Source organism: Hypanus sabinus, chromosome 3 (genome assembly GCF_030144855.1).
Source record: "Hypanus sabinus isolate sHypSab1 chromosome 3, sHypSab1.hap1, whole genome shotgun sequence".
Lineage (NCBI taxonomy): Eukaryota > Metazoa > Chordata > Chondrichthyes > Myliobatiformes > Dasyatidae > Hypanus > Hypanus sabinus.
Window position 1 is genome coordinate 28,986,521 of NC_082708.1, and position 20,924 is coordinate 29,007,444.

Genomic DNA, 20,924 nt, shown 5'->3' on the forward strand with positions numbered 1-20,924 from the left:
GGCCAGAAAAATCAGGAGGATTTTGTCTGTTGACTATAATATATAACAAAAAGAATCCTACTATGAAAAAATGTTTCAAAATTTGGAAAGGCCATTTATCAGACAGACCAAGATGTTTAACAAGTAAACATTTATACTATGCCTAGGTTAAAAATATTCCCCATTTAAAGGGGTAAAAGACACTCTTGGATGATCAAAAAATTCAAAGGATGTTACTGTTTCTCAGTTATCACTACACTTATGGAAGGCTGCCTGGAGTAATGGCCTAAATTCATGACTCAGCAGCAATCTCTTTCGAAGATTTCCTCACTTGCTAATTGGGAGCAATTTTCCCATTTCACTCGCCTAAGATCAGAGCTCAGTCCTTTCAATTATCCATTTAGCTGACATCATTAGTTGAGTTTTCCCAAATTAAGTCACTGAAAACTGTTCCAAGTCCTTTACTACCCTGAATCTTGATCAAGAACGTTAGTGCATGACCAAATAAAATATCAAGCATCTCTCAATTCTAATCTTTCCTCAAAATAAAATATTTAAAACTCCCCAGTATTCTATCTAAAACTCCTGTTTTTCAGTAAATACCATTAGGATTTGAGGATAAAAATTGATAAATATCTATAAATTTTAAAATTAGACTACAGAATTCTTTGTTAGGTGTCTATTCCATTGTTTGCTACACTAGTTAAAGGATTGGAGTACCACAAGGGTACCAGTAGATTGATAAAAGAAACAAACATGATGCCTTGGTTTTAGAATAGAAGAAACAAAAGTAGAAAACTATACACAAGTTAGTTTAACATGTCGGGTCAGGTACCATCTATGGAAACGAGTAAACAGTCAACATTTCAGCTGAGAAGGGGAGAAGTCAGAGTAGGGGGGGGGGTGAGGAGAGGGGTGAGGGGTGTCCACCTTATACTTTTCTCTCTTCCCACTCCCACCTTCGTATTCTGATTTTTCCCTTCCTTTCCAGTCCTGAAGAAGGGTCTCAGCCCAAAATGTCGACTGTTTACTCTGTTACTCTGTTTACTCTTGCTGAGTTCCTCCAGCATTTTGTGTGCATTGTGTTGGATCTCCAGCATCTGCAGATTTTCTCATGTTTGGTAACTAACATCTGTTATTGGCAAGATGTTCGAGTCTATAATAAAGGAAGAAATATCCAGTCTTCATGCTGTTAAACCAAAGAAACATTGTTTTTTCAAAAGAAAATCACGCTTGATAAATTTCCTGTAACCCTTTGTGTAGCTAGAGTAGAACATGTAAATGCAGTGTATTTGAATTTTCACAAATCATTTGATAGACAGGTGCTCAAGGTAATGCCCACTGTACTGGGATATGTTAGCATGGATTCATTATTACATATAGTTCAAAGAGTGAGACTAAAAGGTATTTTTCAAAATAAAATTTTGTAACAAGTGGAGCGCCTCAAAGATCACTTTTTGGCCTTTATTTACTACCTAAATTGTGAATGATCCCATCAGGGGAATGGCAATTTTGGATTGGGTGTTATGTAATGAATCAGATTTGATTAGGGAGCTTAAAGTAAAGAAACCCTTAGCAGACAGTGATCATAATATAATAGAATGCATCCTGCAGTTTGAGAAGAAGCTAAAATCGGATGTATCAGTACATCAGTGGAGTAAAGGGAATTACAGAAGCATGAGAGAAGAGCTTGTCAAAGTTGATTGGAAGGGGACACTAGCAGGGATGAAAGCACAGGAAAGATGCATCCCAAAGATGAAGTATTCTAAAAGGAGGATGAGGCCATTGTGGCTAACAAGGGAAGTGAAACATAGTGTTAAAGTGGAAGAAAGGACGCATAATATAGCAAAAATCAGTGGGAAGTCTGAGGATTCGGGAGCTTTTAAAAACCAACAGACGGCACCTAAAAAGCCATAAAGAGAGAAAAGAGGAAATATGAAAGCAAGCTAGCCAATAATATAAAAGATGATACAAAAAGTTTTTTTCCCCCGAAGAGTAAAAGGGAGATGAGAGAGGATAAAATGGCAATGGAGAAGCAGTAATGGGTGACAAAGAAATGGCAGATGAACTTAAGTATTTTGTATCAGTGTTCATTGTGAAAGACACTAGTAGCATGCTAAACATGCGAGAGTATCGGATGGCAGAAGTGAGTGTCATTGCTATTACTGAGGACAAGGTGCTTAGGAAGCTGAAAAGTCTAAAGGTAATAAGTCACCTGGACCAGATAGACTCATCCCAGAGTTCTGAAAGAGGTAGCTTAAGAGTCTGTGGAGGCATTAGTAATGACCTTTCAAGAATCACTATATTCTGGAATAGTTCTGGAGGACTGGAAAACTGTAAATGTTACTCCACTGTTTAAGAAGGGAGGGAGGGAAAATAAAGGAAATTATAGGCTAGTTAGCCTGACTTCAGTGGTTGGAAAGACATTGGAGTCTACTACTTTTTTTCTCAGCAATATTTTTACTGTTTTTTTAAATCAGGAAAGCATAGTACAAAGGAGAATTGTGCAGTGCATAACAAATGTACAATTCACATCTATGAAAGAGATGCACCATTAGTACAGTCATGCTTTGGTTGCCTCCCTGCCCCGATCTACCCCTCCCAATCCCCATCTCCAAGCCATCATTGCATTAGCAAAAAGGGTTAAACAGAACCTTTATCCCCACAGAGCTGCATTGGTATAGAGAAGGTATATTTTCCTAACACATAAACTGTTGTATGTTTACATCTGAGTTCGTAGAATTTTACCGGAGAATGCTGAAAGTCAGGGAGTTATGTGCAGAGGAAAGGAAGAAGGGTTGAACGTTTAGTTTGGCTGGGAATTTCAAAAATATTCAAGGAAGAGTCCCCACACCTTTTGGAACTTTATGTCCGAATTGAGAGTTGAATAATGGATGTTCTCAAGGTATAGACTGGACGTGATGTCCCTAAGCCACTGAGCATGGGTGGGTGGGGCAGCATCCCCCCACCTGAGCAAGACTGCGCGCCTGGCCAAAAGAGAGCCAAAGACAATATGCGACATTTGGTTGGACATAGGCGCATGTCCTCCTCTCTGGAGGTGCTGAAAAGAGCAATCAAAGGGTTAGGTTCCAGATTGTAATTAAGTATTTGGGATAGAGTTTGGAAAACATCTTTCCAGTATTTTCCCAAGCTAGGGCATGCCCAGTACATGTGAAAAAGGGAAGTCTCGCCCCTTTTGCATTTGTCACAGCAGGGATTAACATCTGGGTAAATGCGAGATAATTTTGTTTTAGACATATGGGCCCTGTGTACGACCTTGAACTGTAACAGGTAGTGGCGATCACATAAAGAGGTTGAGTTAACTAACTTGAGTACTGAAACTGATACATCATCTGACAGTGAAAAATTTAAATCTTGCTCCCTAGCTATAACCATATAACCATATAACAATCACAGCACGGAAACAGGCCATCTCGGCCCTCCTAGTCCGTGCCGAACTCTTAATCTCACCTAGTCCCACCTACCCGCTCTCAGCCCATAACCCTCCATTCCTTTCCTGTCCATATACCTATCCAATTTTACCTTAAATGACACAACTGAACTAGCCTCTACTACTTCTACAGGAAGTTCATTTCACACAGCTATCACTCTCTGAGTAAAGAAATACCCCCTCGTGTTTCCCTTAAACTTCTGCCCCCTAACTCTCAAATCATGTCCTCTCATTTGAATCTCCCCTACTCTCAATGGAAACAGCCTATTCACGTCAACTCTATCTATCCCTCTCAAAATTTTAAATACCTCGATCAAATACCCCCTCAGCCTTCTACACTCCAATGAATAGAGACCTAACTTGTTCAACCTTTCTCTGTAACTTTCTCTGTATTAATTTTGTCAAGGGGGGGGGGGCTCGCCTCAGAACCGCTAGCTTGTCACAAGTAGTAGATATTAGACATTTGTGCAATGGATTCATGCAGAGAAAAATATCAATGATGTTTGTGTCGGGTGCCTCAGGGAAGTTTGATAACAAAGGGCTGATAAAATGTCTAATTTGCAAACATCTGAAGAAATGAGTGTTGGGTAAGTTAAACTTTGCAGACAATTGTTCAAATGATGCATAGCGGTTGTCTATAAAAAGATCTTTAAAGCGCTTGATGCCCATTCTATACCAGTCTTGAAATGTTGGATCATGTATGGAAGGCTGGAAGAGGTGATAATGTAGAATAGGACTTGAAAGAGAGAAGCCATAGAGCCCACTATACTTTTTGAACTGAACCAATACTCTCAGTGTGCCTGATAACAGGATTAGCAATTGGTTTAGGCATAAGAAAAGGGAGTGCAGATCCAAGAAGTACAGAAATAGAGAAATTTTTAATAGAGTTCAGCTATATTGCCACCCATATTGGGCAGTCAGATTGGTTGTGGAAATGAGACTAAAAGATGAGATAGCGTATGTTAGCTGCCCAGTAATATAAGCAGAAATTGGGCAGAACCATGTCCCCAACACTTTTAGATTTTTGAAGATGGACTTTATTCAGTTGGGGACGTTTGTCCTTCTATAAGTAGGATGATATGACTGAATCTAACGAGTCAAAGAAGACTTTAGGAAGTAAAATTGGAATGGATTGAAAAAGCTTTATGAATTTAGGAAGGTTGTTCATTTTGACAACATTGATTTGGCCCATCAGGGACAAGGATAGGGGTGACCACTGTGCTAGGCTCTGTTTTGTATTCTTTAACAAATTAGTGAAATTTTCTCCAAAAACACGCTTATAATTCCTTGTTACTGTGACGCCAAGGTAAGTAAATTGCTTATTCACTACCTTAAAAGGGAGGTTATGGAACTCTGATGCTTGTGCTTCTCCATTTATTGGAAAAAGTTTGCTCTTGTGTAAATTAAGTTTATATCCTAAAAACAGGCTAAATTTGTTAAGGAGTGAGAACATGGGGGGGTTAAGGAGGTGATCGGGTTTGATATAAAAGGTAAAAGACCGTCAGCATAAAGGGAGACTTTGTGCTCAACTCCCTCCCTCCAAATCCCCGTCAGATCCGCACAACTACGGATCGCAATCGCCAGTGGCTCTATGGCCAGATCAAAAAGTAACGGGCTTAAGGGACACACTTGGCGGGTTCCACGTTTGAGATTGAAAGGTTGGGATTGCTGAGAGTTGGTCAAAACAGAGGCAGTGGGACACAAACATAACAGTTTAATCCACATGATGAAACTTGGTCCAAAATCAAATTTTTTTAAAACAGTAAAGAGGTAAATCCATTCCACACGGTCGAAAGCTTTCTCTGGGTCTAAGGAAATAACACATTCAGGAATCCCAACTGAAGGTGATCATAAGACATCTAAAAGATGGTGTATATTAAAAAAGGGGAGGCGGTTTTAAACCGGTTTGGTCTTCAGAAATAATAGATGGTGGGATGTTCTCCAATCAATGGGACAGAATTTTAGCTAAGATTTTGACATCAACATTTAACAGAGAGATTAGCTTGTATGAGGAGTATGAGGATCTTTGCTTCTCTTTGCTAGAAGAATGATACATGTCTCATTAAATGATGCTGGCAGTTTACCTTGTTTAGACGAATCAGATAAAACCAAGGTTAGTTGAGGTGAGAGCAATGATGAAAATGATTTAAAGATTTTTACAGGGAACCCATCAGATCCTGGAGATTTACTAGTCTGCAGTGACGAGATGGCTGAGGATAATTCCTCCTAATGATATTGGCTTATTCAGTCTCATTTTGAGATCAGGAGAGAGTATAGGGATATTTAAGCTATTTAAAAAATTCTTGACCAAAATGTTATCATTTGGGGATTCAGAGGTGTAAAGTTGGGAGTCAAAGTTCCTGAACGTGTCATTGATTTCAGAGAGAGTCGAGGTAATGCTTCAGTTTTACATTCAAATTTTTGTGATATGTTGTTTGGCTTTGAAGCCTCTTAATTGGTTGGCTAAAAATTTACCAGATTTGCCACCATGAATATAGAACCAGCTCTTGCTCTTCAAGGTTAGGTGTTCAATTGGGTGAGTGCAAATAAGGTCAAGTTTAGTTTGCAGTTCCACTTGCTTTTTGTACAGCTCTGGATTTTTAATTTGAGCGTATTGTTGGTCTATTTCTTTAATTTGATTGGCCAGGTCAAGTCGTTCTTTATGGTTATTTTCATATTCAGAGTGTAGGAAATTATTTGGCCCCTGAGGTATGCTTTCAAAGTGTCCCAAACAACCAGGCTTGAGGTTTCAGGTGATGTATTGGTATTAAGGAAAATGATTATCTGGTCCTCGATAAATTTTACAAAGTCATTATCTGACAGTAAGGTTGAATTAAAACGCCAGTGCTTATTTATTTGAGGAAGGCCAGGAAGAATTATAGACAGGACAACCAGAGCATGGTCTGATATCACTATGCTCTGATAAACTCAGGAACGGACCGATAGAATCAGCTGATTATCAATTAGAAAGTAGTCAATTTTAGAATAGGTGTGATGGACGTGTGAGGAGTCCATTACTAAGGATGACATTTCAGGGTACTTGGAAGCATGTGATAAAATAGGCTAAAATTCTGAAGGGGACATCTTGACTGACAAATCTGTTGGAATTCTTTGAGGAAATAACAGGCAGGTTAGACAAAGGAGAGTCAGTGGATGTTGTTTATTTGTATATTCAGAAAACCTTTCACAAGGTGTCGCAGTGGAGGCTGCTTAACCATTGGTATTACTACAAATATATTAATATGGATAGAAAATTGGCTGACTGTCAGGAAGTAAAGTGTGGGAATAAAGGGGGTCTTTTCTGGTTGGCTGCTGGTGACTAGAGGTCTTCTGGAGGTGTCAGTGTTGGGACTGTTTCTTTTCACGTTACATGTTAATGGTTTGGATGAAGGAATTGATGACTCAGTGGCCAAATTTGTGGACAATACCAATGTGGTGTGACAGGTAGTGTTAAGGAAGCAAATTATTTGCAGAAGAACTTAGACAGATTGGGAGAATGGGCAAAGTGGTAGATGGAATATAGTGTAGGGAATTGCATGGTCATGCATGTTGATAGAAGAAATGAAGGTGTGGACTATTTTCTGAATGGGGAGAAAATTCAAAACACAGAGGTGCAAGGGGACTTGGGAGTCATCATGCAGGATGAACTTGCAGGTTGAATTGGTGATAAGGAAGGCAATCCAGAGTTAGCAGTGTCATTTTGAGACGATACAATACTAGAGCAAGGATGTCATGCTGAGGCTTTATAAAGCATTGGTCAGATGGCATTTGGAGCATTGCAAGTAGTTTTGGGCCCATTATCTAAGAAAAAATGAGGTCATCATGGCAATGATTCTGGGAATTAAAGAATTAATACATAGTTGCAAGAAAACATTTGTGAACTCTTTGCAATCACCTGATTTTCTGCATTAATTACTCATAAAATAGACACTGATATCTATGTCACAATAATAGACAAGCACAATCTGCCTACACTAATAAGACAAAAACAATTGTACTTTTTGTCAAAGCTGAGTACACCATTTAAACAATCATAGTATAGGTTCGAAAAAGTATGTGAGCCTCTGGGGTAATGTCTTCTACAAAAGTTATTTGGAGTCAGGTGTTCCAATCGATGAGATGAGATTGGAGGTGTGGGTTATAAAGGTGCCCTGCTCTATAAAAGACACACAAAGTCATGTTACTGACAGAGCCTGCTTGTCTCAAGAAAGATCTGTTTATGTGCACCAATGCCTCGATCAAAACAACTTTCAGAGGATCTGAGAAGAAGACCTGTAGAGATAACTGAAAGTGGGAAGGCTAAAGAAGCATTTCTGAAGACCTGAGTGTTCATCAGTCCACAGTAAGATAAATTGTCTACAAATAAAGAAAGCTTTGCACTGTTGCTACTAAAGAAGACAATGTGTACTGCTGAAGGAGGTGATAAAGAACCCAAGGGTAAGAGCAAAATACCTGCAGAAATCTCTCCAACTTGCTAAAGTCTCTGTTTACGTATCCACTGTAAGAAAAACACTGAACAAGAATAGTGTTCATTGAAAGACACCATGGAGGAAACCACAACTTTCCAAAACAAAAAAAATTGCTGCATTTCTCAAGCTTGAAAAAGACCACCTGGATGTTCCGCAACACTTTCGGACAATGTTCTGTGCACAGATGAGACAAATATCAAACCCTTTGGCAGAAATGCACACCACTGTGTTTGGACAAAAAAAAGAGCCCTGCACACCAACACATCACCAACTGTGAAACATGGTGGAAAGAGCATCACTTGGGGCTGCTTTGCTGCTTCAGGGCCTGGACAGCTTGCAAATGAAGGGACAATGAATTCAAAATTGTATCAAGACATCTTACATGAGAAGGTCAGCATAGCAGTCTGTTACCTGGAGCTTAAGTTGGATGATGCAACAAGACAATGATTCAAAACACAAGATGCTGTGGCATGACCCAAAGATGACTGCTCATGCAAGGTATCCCAGAAATATTGATGAACTGAAAGTTTTGTATGGAGGAATAGTCTAACATTCTTCTTTGCTGTTGTGCAAATCCAAACAGCAACTATAAGAAATGTTTGGTAGTGGTTATTGCTGTTAAAGGAGGTTCTAGCAGTTATTAAATACAAGGGTTCACATACTTTTTCCAACCTGAACTGTGAATGATTAAACAATGTGCTTAAAAAAGATATGGGAAGTACAATTATTTGTGTGTTATTAGTTTAGGGAGATTGTGTTTGTCTATTATTGTGACTTAGATGAAGAATAGTCCACAATTTAATGAGTAATTCATGTCGAAAACCAGGTAATAAAGGGTTCACAAACTTTTTCTTGCAACTATATGAGAAGTGTTTGAAGGCTCTGGGCATGTTTAGAAGAACGAGAGGAGATCTCATTGAAGCCAATTGAATATTGAAAGGCCTAGATCAGGGGTTCCCAACCTGGGGTGTCCGCACCCCCAGGGGGTGCGACAAAGAGTGGCTTGTGTCCTTGAGTAATGAGTCACGAGTCATCACTCAGCCAGTTGCCAGTGTGCCTTGAGAAGTGGTAGTAATGTTTGTCCAAAGCACACTCTAGTCTCCCGCTGCCTGAGTTGAGAGAGACGTAAACTCACTCCAGTCTCCCAGTGCCCAAGTCAGCATTGAGGATTCTCATCAGTGTTACCTGGGAGTTACACCTCAGAGTTGAGGAGTCTCATCAATGTTAGCTAGAAGGTTACATGTCAGAGTTAAGAATCATCTCATAATGCCAAAATCTTTATACGTCCCGAATCAACCATTGAGTAATGATTTTGCGTTAAAACCAAACCCGCAGTAGGAAAATTATTCAATTATAAAATTTTAAAAAGCCGCATTTTGATAAAAAGCAGCTGAAGTCATTCATTTGTATTTGTCTCAATGCATTAAAGTAGTTTTTGAATTTCAAAGGTTTTTTTCTCTTAAAAGGTTTTTTTCTTGAATCGTTGATAATTTTGAACTGTGTTAGTTGAGAAGGTATCATGGTTAATACCGAGGACTTTGAATCGTGTGATGGGAGTTCATATCTCTGGTAATCATCGGAAATAGGTGTGTAAATTCAGCAGAGCGAAGCTTACTAAATCGTGTCGCGTCCCTGTAGCATTTCCACCTGACGATTTATCTTGGCGTAACCGCAAATATTGTCATAATATAATATTCAAAAGCGTATTTCTCACGATACTTTGCTACAGGCATGTCTGGTTGAGTAAAGCGGTCGTCCCTGACTTAGTCAGATAGTTTTTCTCATATTAGCTCATATTTTTCTCTTTACCCTTAACCCTATGATGACTATGTGTAGTTTGGTTTCACTTGCACAACAGGAAATGATGGCTTGCAAAAACCCCAGTACATTCTTTGTAGCATTGTGTTTTCCAACTCAAATCTGCAGCCATCCAAGCTTCAAGAGCACTTCAAGAACAAGCAAGGCAGAGCTGATGTTGAAGGACATGATGTTGGGTCATTGAAAATCAAAACAGCTCGTTTTGATTCACACGGAACTCTTCCAAAATTAGGATTCATTTCTGTTGAAAAACTACTACTTCTTGCTTCATACCAAGTGGCATACAAAGTGGTCAAATCCAAGAAGCCCCATACAATTGTGGAAGATCTCATCAAGCCATGTGCACTGGAAATGGCAACAATTATCCTGGGTAAAGAAGCAAGAAAAAAATTTGAACAGGTGCCCCTATCAAATAATGTCATTCGCAACCGAATCAGTGATTTGAGTGAAGACATTTTGGATCAAGTCATCTCAAATGTCAGAGCTAGTCCTCTTAAAATCTATTCAGTTGGATGAGTCAACTGATATCTCCAGTTGTAGTCAACTCATTACATTAGTGAGGTATGTCAATGATGGTGCTGTGAAGGAAGATTTCCTGCTTTGTAAAGATCTGAAAACAAACACGACTGCAAAGGATGTGATGCAGCTGGTGAAAGACTTCTTTGCCAAACATGATTTAGATATCAAAGTCATTGGTTCTGTGTGCATTGATGAGGCTCCTGCAATGCTTGGAAATAAATCTGGCTTTTTTGCATTGATGAAAAAGGAGATTCCAGACTTGCAAGTTACCCATTGTTTTCTCCATCGGCATGCTTTGGCATCAAAAACATTGCCTCCAAATCTGAAGAAAGTCCTTGATACTTGTGTGAAGAACATCAACTGGATTGGGGACGTGCTTTGAACCATCGCATCTTCAAATCATTTTGTGAGGATCTGGGAAGTGAGCATTCAGTTTTGCTTTTCCACACAGAAGTCTGTTGGTTGTCACGAGGACAAGCTTTAACCTGCTTCTTTAAACTGCGGGAAGAAATCAAAGTTTTTCTGGAGGAACGTGAATGTGATCTGGTTGGGACAATGGAATCACAGGAATTCACCCAAATGCTGGCTTACTTAGCTGACATTTTCACTATGAATGACCTAAGTGTTTCTCTTCAAGGAAAAGGGATAAACATATTGAAGGCTTGTGAAAAGTTGAATGCCTTCAAAGAAAAGTTACATCTTTGGCGTCGAAGGATGGAAAGAGGCAGTCTCTCAAATTTTCCTTCACTAGAAGAGATGGTTGATGATGCTGGATCGATAACTACTACTGTGTGTGAAGAAATTGTGGCTCATTTGCAAATGTCAGAATCGTCTGATGGATATTTTGCTGCTGGGCACCTGAAGATTTCAGAAGAATGGATCATGAATCCATATTCCTACAATTTGGAGAAAATGTCAGATGATAAAGAGTTGAAGGAAGATCTTATTGATTTGCGGACAAATCGAGCTCTTGAAATGCAATTTGAAAGCAAGACTTTGGAGGAGTTTTGGTGTGCAGCACTGGATATGTTCCCAAGGCTTGGTGGAAAAGCACTCCGTGTCCTCATTCCATTTGCGACAACATACTTGTGTGAATCTGGATTCAGTTCTCTTTTGTCAATCAAGACAAAATCTAGGAATCGCCTGAATCCACAGACAGATCTGCGGATCACAGTCAGCAAGAAAGTTCCACGTTTTGACAAAATCATGAATGAGAAGCAGGAGCAAAGAAGTCATTGAATTTTATGTTCACAATTGGGATTGATTTTACTGTTTACAATTTTTTCTGAATAAATTAGAATCTAATTGCTCAATTTATATTTGCATTTTATGCACTGTTAAAAGCTTGTTTTTTTAAGTTCAATTTGTTCACCCGCAGTATTGTATGTGGTTCTATTTGTAGTTCAAAAATTAGAAATTAGACCTCTTCATCTTCAAATGTGATATTACTTTTGTAGGGGGTGTGAACATTAATCAAACATTTCCTAGGGGGGTGGGGCATAGAAAAGGTTGGTAACCACTGGCCTAGATAGAGTGAATGTGGGGAAGATGTTTCCAACAGTGGGGGAGTCTATGACCAGAGGGCACAGCCTCAGAATAGAGGGACATCCATGTAGAACAGAGAAGAGGAAAAGTTTCTTTAGCCAGAGGTTGACACAGATGGTTCTGCAGGCAAAGAATTGGGTATGTTTAAGGTAGAGGTTGATAGGTTCTTGATTAATCAGGGTGTCAAAGTTTAGGTGGAGAAGGCAGGAGAATGGGGATGAGTGGGTTATTAAATCAGACATGATGGAATGGTGGAGCAGACTTGGCAGGCCGAATGGCCTAATTCAGCTCCTTTGTCTTACGGTCTCATGTTAATAACTTGTAGAAGGGGGAAGTGTGCAAGATATTAGGTTTTGTGCAACGTGCAAGAAGTAGGTTTTCAAAGCTTGCAGAAAGACTTAAGCCAGTTAGAAGAGTGGGCTGAAAGATGGCAGATGGAGTTTAATGCTGGTAAGTGTGAGGTGTTACATTTTGGTAGGAATAATCAAAATAGGACATACATGGTAAATGGTAGGGCATTGAGGAATGCAGTAGAACAGAGTGATCTAGGATTAATGGTGCATGGTTCCCTGAAGGTGGAATCTCATGTGGATAGGGTGGTGAAGAAAGCTTTTGGTATGCTGGCCTTTATAAATCAGAGCATTGAGTATAGGAGTTGGGATGTAATGTTAAAATTGTACAAGGCATTGGTGAGGCCAAAATGGAGTACTGTGTACAGTTCTGGTCACCGAATTATAGGAAAGATGTCAACAAAATAGAGAGAGTACAGAGGAGATTTACTAGAATGTTACCTGGGTTTCAGCACCTAAGTTACAGAGAAAGGTTGAACAAGTTAGGTCTTTATTCTTTGGAGCGTAGAAGGTTGAGGGGGGACTTGATTGAGGTATTTAAAATTATAAGGGGACAGATAGAGTTGACGTGGATAGGCTTTTTCCATTGAGAGTAGGAGAGATTCAAACAAGAGGACATGAGTTGAGAGTTAAGGGGCAAAAGTTTAGGGATAACATGAGGGGGAACTTCTTTACTCGGAGAGTGGTAGCTGTGGAACAGGCTTCTAGTAGAAGCGGTAGAGGCAGGTTCGATTTTGTCATTTAAAAACAGTTGGATAGGTATATGGACAGGAAAGGAATGGAGGGTTATGGGCTGAGTGCAGGTCGGTGGAACTAGGTGAGAGTAAGCGTTCAGCACGGACTAGAAGGGCCAAGATGGCCTGTTTCCGTACTGTAACTGTTATATGGTTATATATTCCAGTTGCTGAAGACAAAAATAGATGGAAAAACATGTGTGATAAGAATATTTGGACTCTGTAACAAGATATAGATTGGTGGGGTGGGGAGGAATGGGCAGGTGCAGCATGCCTACTCCAGCTCTCATGTTCTGTGAGATAGCAATGGTGAAAAATTAATCTAACGGAACTAAATTGAAAAAGTAATCTTCCAAAGTTTGAAAAACTTACAAGTTTTATAAGAGTCAGTGTCTCTCTGCCTCTGTTCACATTTTAAATCAAAAGTCCATTTTAAAATATTTTAATGTCACTTTGAAGGAGGCTGTATTTGTTTCTGATAACTTGTCCAACTATTTGGATATTATTTATCTGCAAGCAAATTGTTCCATCAATTTCAAAACGAATAGCTGCTGTGACTTACCAGTAGTTTATCAGCTACTAAAACATTAGCCCCCATTGAAGCCAACGAGCATGCAAATTTGTATGCTTCCAGACTAACAAACGAGCTCACCTCTTAAAAGGCAAGAGTTCAATGCATTTTTGTTGTTAGTCTTGTATTACTTCTAATAATCTACTTCTCAATTGACAAAGCCCAGAATTTAAGACATTTCAGTAGAATGGGATTTAACAATATTATTACTACAACTGCAGAACATGACACAAATTGGTGTGAATTAACCAACATTGTGGTATTTTGTGAAGTAAATATTCTTGATGGCAACTTCGAAGTAGAGTGGAAATACATGAACACAAATACACACACTAAAAATGGAATATTTTATGTTTTTAATTCATTAGTTAATAATCTGGCGAAGTCATAATTCAATTCCTCTGAGCGCTAATCAGTATCTGCCCTTATTTTTCTTACCTCAGCCTTCCGTATTGTTTCTCTAGCCTCTTCTATTTTTTGTTCTAATTCCATTCGTCCTTGTTCTGAGACCACAGTTCCTTGAGCTCTTAGATCTTCCAGAGTCTGTAAATTAAAAAAAAAATCACAATGACACCATAATCCACACCAAAAAAGAACATTTTGTGATACAGTAATGTCAATGATTGATGGACAGAAAGACAGTTTCAAAACATAAACTGTTAATTGCTCATGAATAAATCAATATGACTTACAAGGAGAGTTAATTTTGACAGGTAATAAGAGCTTCAAACCCGGAATGTGAATAGCTTGGCCTATAAACAAATGTTAATAAAGGCAAAGAAATGGGATCCGTGCTGTACATTAACTTCTTAAATGAATCCAAAATGGTTTCACTTTTATAAATGACGTTGTGTAACAGACACAATAATGTCAACAGGCACTAATTTCATTCTTGTGTAATTGTTTTAAACTGGTATGTTTAGTCAAGGACAGCCAAACAAACTTTAGCAAAATAAGGTAGAATATTTCTATGCTTCACCTACCCGCTGTGCATGGATTATTGTTTTATGTTCCCGTGCAACACGTGTTGCCCATTTACGAGCCTCTTTGTTCAGGCTGTGCTCCTCAGTGGTTCCAGATTCATTCTCCAACTGCCGACTCTGTAACAGATTGTCCAAAAGGATGAAGGCCAAGAACACAATTTTTTTTTCCACCTTTGCTGTGAAGTTTGCATTCAAATACTTTGCTTAATCCCTAACCTACGTACCAAGGGATACTGAAATGTATTTAGTTGTACTTGTAAAGATAATAAGCAGAAGAGCAGAAATGATATTGGAAGCTGGTTCATAAAAACACATTATTAAACAGCAAAAATATTCAGTTTTCACTGGAATGCAATAGATTAACTATGTACATATGAGAATTTGTTTTCCAATCATCTTGAAAATTATTTTTATAATAGAAGCATCTATAGAATGTGTGATAAGGCAACATCCTAAAGGTCTGGAGAAATTGATGCTGTTCCTCTTTTTAAAGAGGGCAATAGAACAAAACTAGGAAATTATTGGCAGTGAGCCTCACATCAGCGAATCATTGGAAAAGACTCTTAGGTATATGATATACTCACATCTGAAAAAAAACAAATAGACATACTTGGGATAGTCAGCATGCTTTGTGAGGGGGAAATCATGTCTTTCAAACTTGACTAAGTTTTTCTGAAATGGTTCTAAAGTTAACTGATAAAGGTAGGCCAGTGGATGCTGTCTATGTGAACTTTAAAAAAACTTTCAACAAGGTCCTTCATGATAAGCTGTTCCAGAAAATGAAAGCACATGGAATTCATTGAGACTTGGTATACCGGATTCAAAATTGGTTTGGAAATAGAAAAGGGTAATGTTGGAAGGTTGTTGTTCTAATTGGAGATGTTACTCATGGTGTTCCCCAAGGATTAGTGCTTGGGCCTCTGTAGCTTGTAATATACATAAATGATCTGAACAAAATATGTAGGTGTGTTGATTCATAACTTTGCAGATGACAACAATTGGCAGAGCTGTGAATACTGCGGAAGGATTCAGTAGTACATAGACTAGTTAGAAATGTGGGCAGAGAAATGGCAGATAGAATTATGAGGTATTGAATTTTGGGACGTCAGATGCAAGCGGAAAGTATACCAGGAATAGTAGGACCCTTTGGAGCGTTGATATACACAGGGGATTTTGGGTCTAACCCTGAAAGTGGCAACACATAAACACACTGGTAAAGATGATATATGGCTGAAAAGACAGCACATTAGCAAAAGAGAGGACATAAAATATAGCAAAAATGCGTGAGAAGCTAGAGGATTGGGAAACTTTTAAAAACCAATAGAAGCCAAAGAAAGGATGTGCTAGCATTGGAGTGGGTCCAGGGTATGTTTATCAGAATTAAAAAGGAAATGAAAGAGTTTAAGTATGAGGAGCATTTGATGGCTCTGGATCTGTACTCACTGGAGTTTGGAAAAATGGGGAAATGGGGTTGGGGGGGTGGAATCTCGCTGAAACCTATCAAATATTGAAAGGCCTAGATAGTGGACGTGGAGAGGATGTTTCCAATAAGGGCAGACCAGAGGACACAGCTTCAGAATAGAAGGGTGTCCCTTTAGATCAGACATGAGGAGGAATTTTAGAGGGTGGTGAATCTGTAGAATTCATTGCCACAGATGGTTCTGGAGGCCAAATCATTGGGTCTATTTAAAGCAGAAGAGGATAGCCTCTTGATGAGTAAGAGCATGAACTATTATGGAGAGAAGGCAGGAGAATGCCTTCTAATGGCAGAGCAGACTCAATGGGCTGAATGGTACAATTCTGTTTTTATGATTGTGTGGAGAGAGAGAAAGAAAGAGAATGAGAGAGAATCTACATTTGCACCTGGATCTGACTTGTCTGATTTGTGTCTTTTTGATCACGTCAATCTATAAAGGACATAGATAAAACATATTTAAAGGGATATAGATCAGAACGCTGAGAAAGAGCAGGAGGAATAATTATATAATAAATGTGTTCAATGTTTAACATGTAAACTGTGCTTATATTACAAATATATGATGCTTGTAGGAAAACAACAATTTTTTTGGAGGCAAACTACTGAGCATTTTGCTTCCCTAGTTTATTGAAAAAATTGGGGGTGATGGGCAATAGGACATTTGAAAACAATGCATTCTCCAGATCTCTACTACTATTTTAACTGATAAAAGAAGCAAAACACTAGGCAGTCAGGAAGTTATTTTGTGTTCTGTAGATTTGATTATAGTTAGAAGTCACCATGTTATATCAAATGAGAAAATGTTAAATGATGCCAACACTGCTCTTGTGCTTATGTTCTTGAATTTGAAAATGACAGATTAACACAAATAAAAAAGTAACAAGTTTTACTACACACCCAAAACATGCAAACACCAATGCACCCAGTTGTATAATTGGCTATTTAATAATCCACTGCAAAAGACCAAAGGGCACAATCCAACATTTCACCTTCAACTCTGTATCTGTTTGGACTAGTGAAAAACACATTTTAAATCAGAGTAATATTCAATGCCTTCTGTTTTAATATCCTGGCTAGTTTTGCATTGCCTGTAAGCAATACGTTTAAATCCAGTGTAAGGAAAACCTGTTCCATTTAGTAATAGACCTGCATGCAGTTTGCACCTGTCACACTTTCTGTCACTCAAGCAAGTTTACCACCTTTTTAAAAAGCAGGCAAGGTTATTTTAAATTAGCTCTGAACTGACCCAAGGAATTCACAAATTCCCTTTTGACTTACTTTGAAAATCTAGAATGTCCAACTGGTCTAAAATTAGCATACCAAAAGAACATTAGCATTTTGTTACATTTGTTTAAAAATTATGAACAGCAGGAGAAGTTTCTGATGGGGGAGCTGTCTTTTGAAATGCTACCTTGACTTCCAAATAATCTGAAGATATGCCAAGGCAATATTTAGTTACTAGGCAATTATATACCTCACTGCCTTTAAATGTCACAATAATTTCACCCAGCTATACTTTAGCAGTAGAGTAGTGCATATCTTGCAGTGAATACCACAAAATCAGCAGTATTATCACCTAACACCATTCTTGTAAAAAATTGCACATTTTCAGGTCTACAAAGAATGGTGTAATTGAACTATTACTGCCATAAAATAGAGGGAAGAGAAAGCTAAGACTGATAGCTAAGAGCAACTTGCTGATTTTTTAATGACTTTACCTATAATCACCAGACTACCTTTTTTGTTCTTTTTCCAAAAAGGACTCCAACAATGCCTGATAAAATCAGGCAGTCATCTATTCATTGTATGGTGCCTTTACCAGGATAAAATGACCCAAAACACTTAAAAAAAAGTATAATTAAACCTAATTTGGTATCAATTCCAATAAAGACATTAAATGCAGGTAAATGAATGTTTGGTCATAGAAATAAGAAGCATCTGAAAAGCAAAAGAGAGATGTAGAATTTGAAAAGGAAATTATAGGTGGTCAATTTTGAAAATTAAGACATTGATAGACCAGTAGCCAATGTAGATCAGCAAATATCTGAGCACATAAGCAAGATAAGATAAGAGCAAGATAAGAGAAAAAACTTTTGGTTGAGATCTGATTATTTAAATGGACCAAACAGGAAAGAATCAGAATAACTGATTCTGGCGCTAACAAAAGCAGTAATAAAATCTTTTATCAGGTAAAGATAAATGGAATTAAAGAATTTATATAGGTAATGATATTAGCAATTTCAGTTTTCATGAAAAATAACATTTGAATACCTCATAAAAAAAGATAGCTGGTACCGAATTCATAACTCTCTGATTAAGGAAAAAACTATGCAACAGCCATCAAAAAAAACCCCCTCCATATTTGGTTGGTGATAATATCTGTGAAAGAAAACTCATGTTTCCATTGATGTATAACGAAGTGTCAGAAGTCAAAATAGCAGAAGTAGTTCATTCCTCTGCAGAAAGCCTATTTGCTACAGCGGAAGCCAAGATATTAAAGGAAATGTATAATAAGGACCTCACGTAGCTCCAATACTTGGCTAGAATAAACACAAGCTAACTGTATACTTACTGGAATTAGCTGTTATTTGAAAGTGCCATTAAATCCAGGAACCAAATGACTACAGTAAATAGAATTCCTGTAAATTTCATAATGTTACTAATCTGATAGGCATTAAAATAATTTACAGTTTTGTGCACTCAACTATATGCTTCCAACTCAAATTTAAAATAAGGGCCTCTCATTTGTAGTTTATGATTTTCATTTAAGTCACAAATAACCCTCTGACTAAATTGAACATTCACACTCAACCATGTAGTATATGAAAGGCATGCAATTAAATTTGAGCGGGAGGAGGAGAAGTGAGCTAGGAGTGGGTAAAAGTTAGAGTGGTAGAGCAGCGTAGGGGTTGAAAAGGGAACATGCGGCATTTTGTTTTCTAGTACAAGTTGCTCTCTGGCCTTGTATTATAACCTGAATGCTGTAGAATGTGGTTTTCAATAATTAAACACAGAATGTTAGTAATTTAAACTACTTCATGCTTACAGAGCAGTTGGGACTTTGTGATATTATTTGGCAGTACAAGTAATAAATAAGCACTCTAATGTGTAATTCATGTCAATTATATCCATGTTCTGTGACACCAAACCTTTTATCTTGTTATTGCTAGTAATCCAATAGTAATCTAATTTTTTTAGGAAGAGGATACATCATGGCTTCTAACTATATTTTAGAATATAATACATAGGAGCAGAATTAAGCTATTAGGCCCATTAAGCCTGTTCATTCATTCTATCACAGCTGATATGTTTTAGATATTAGATATTTTAGATGGGTAAATATTGATAAAAGTATTTTACCAAGATGTCTTGAGAATTACTGATTGCTATCCCAAAAACTGGCTCACTATTACAGTTACAGAATAGAGTCATGGTAAAGTACAGCCCCCGAACAGGCCCTTCAGCCCATCCAGTCTGTGCTTTGTTCCATCGACCTGCACCCAAACCATAGCTCTCCATATACCTTCCATCCATGTACCTGTCCAAACCTCTCTTAAACGTTGAAAATGAGCTTAATGCACAACTTGAGTTGGCAGCTTGCTCCACACTCTCACAACCCTGAGTGAACAAGGTTGAAGAAGTTTCCCCTCAAGTTCCCCTTAATCTTTTCACCTTTTACCCTTAATCTATCCTGTATGTAGGTGACCAAAACTGCACACAATACTCCAAATTTGGCACTACCAATGTCTTGTACAACTTCAGCATAACATCTCATCTACTGTGCTCAATACGTTGATTTGTAAAGGCCAATGTGCCAAAAACTTTTACAGCTCTATCTATTCGTAACATCACTTTCAATGAATTATGGACCTGAACTCCCAGATCTCTTTGCTTTACTGTACTCCTCAGTGCCTTACTGTTCACTGTGTGAGACCTACTCTGGTTGGTCTTACCGCACTTGTCTGCATTAAATTCCATCTGTATTTTTCAGCCCATTTTTCTGGCTGCTCCAGCTCCCATTGCAAGCTCGGATAGTCTTCCTTGCTGTCCACTATACCCCCAATCTTGGTGTCACCCGCAAACTTACTGATCCAGTTAACACTATCATCCAGACCATTGATATAGATGACAAACAAACACAGACTCAGCACTGATCCCTGAGGCATTCCACTAGTCACAGGCTTCCAGTCAGAGAGACAACCACCTACTACCACTCACTGGTTTCACCCACAAAGCCAATATCTAATCCAATTTACCACCTCATCCTGAATGCCAAAGCGATTGAAGCTTCTTGACCAACTTCTCATGCAGGAACTTGTCAAATGCCTTCTAAGTTCATGTAGACACATCTACTGCCTTGCCTTCATCAACTTTCCTGATAATTTCCTTGAAAAACTCTAAGATTGGTTAGACACGACCTACCATATACAAAGTCATGTGACTATCCCAAATTAGTCTATGTCTAAACAAAATACTCATATAACCAGTCCCTTAGAATACCTTACAAAAACTTTCTCACTACTGATGGCTCACCAGCCAATAATTTCCTGGTTTACGTTTATAGCCTTCCTTAAACAGCAGAACAACAATAGCTCTCCTCTAATCCTCCGGTACCTCAGCTGTTGCTAAGGATGATTTAAGTATCTCTGCGAGGGCTACTGCAATTTCTGCACTTGCCTCCCACGTGGTTTGAGAGAACACCTTGTCAGGCCTTGGGGATATATCTACCCTAACTTGCTTCAAGACTGCAAACACGGGGGACGTAACGTGATGACGTAGGATCGAGACGTGGAAATCCAGCTCTCCCATAAAAACTAGTAAAATAAAGTTCAAGTGAAGAAGAGTTAAAAAATACTTTCTAAAAACTACTTATAAACAACTCAGGACTATCTTTAGATATGTCTTCTAAACAGAAACAGAAGAGAACTACTACTTTGAAGACAGCGCGAGTTGGCAAAGAAAGAGGCCCAACCATTATGACAGAACCTCGTACTCAAGTCGGATCTCTTCTCGGCGAAGTACATGTCG

The 20,924-nt window shown here is 38.4% G+C and overlaps 1 protein-coding gene across 4 annotated transcripts in view; it reads right to left on the reverse strand.

Moving 5' to 3' along the window:
• Positions 1–20,924, reverse strand: part of LOC132391140 (F-BAR and double SH3 domains protein 2-like) — a 245,080-nt gene that overhangs the window by 28,976 nt on the left and 195,180 nt on the right. For all 4 annotated transcript variants that reach the window (XM_059963959.1, XM_059963958.1, XM_059963960.1 and 1 more), the window contains 2 exons: positions 14,420–14,536; positions 13,875–13,979 (listed from right to left, as the gene is read on the reverse strand). In XM_059963959.1, coding sequence (XP_059819942.1) covers positions 13,875–13,979; positions 14,420–14,536 — 222 coding nt within the window. The remainder of the gene's footprint in view (positions 1–13,874; positions 13,980–14,419; positions 14,537–20,924) is intronic.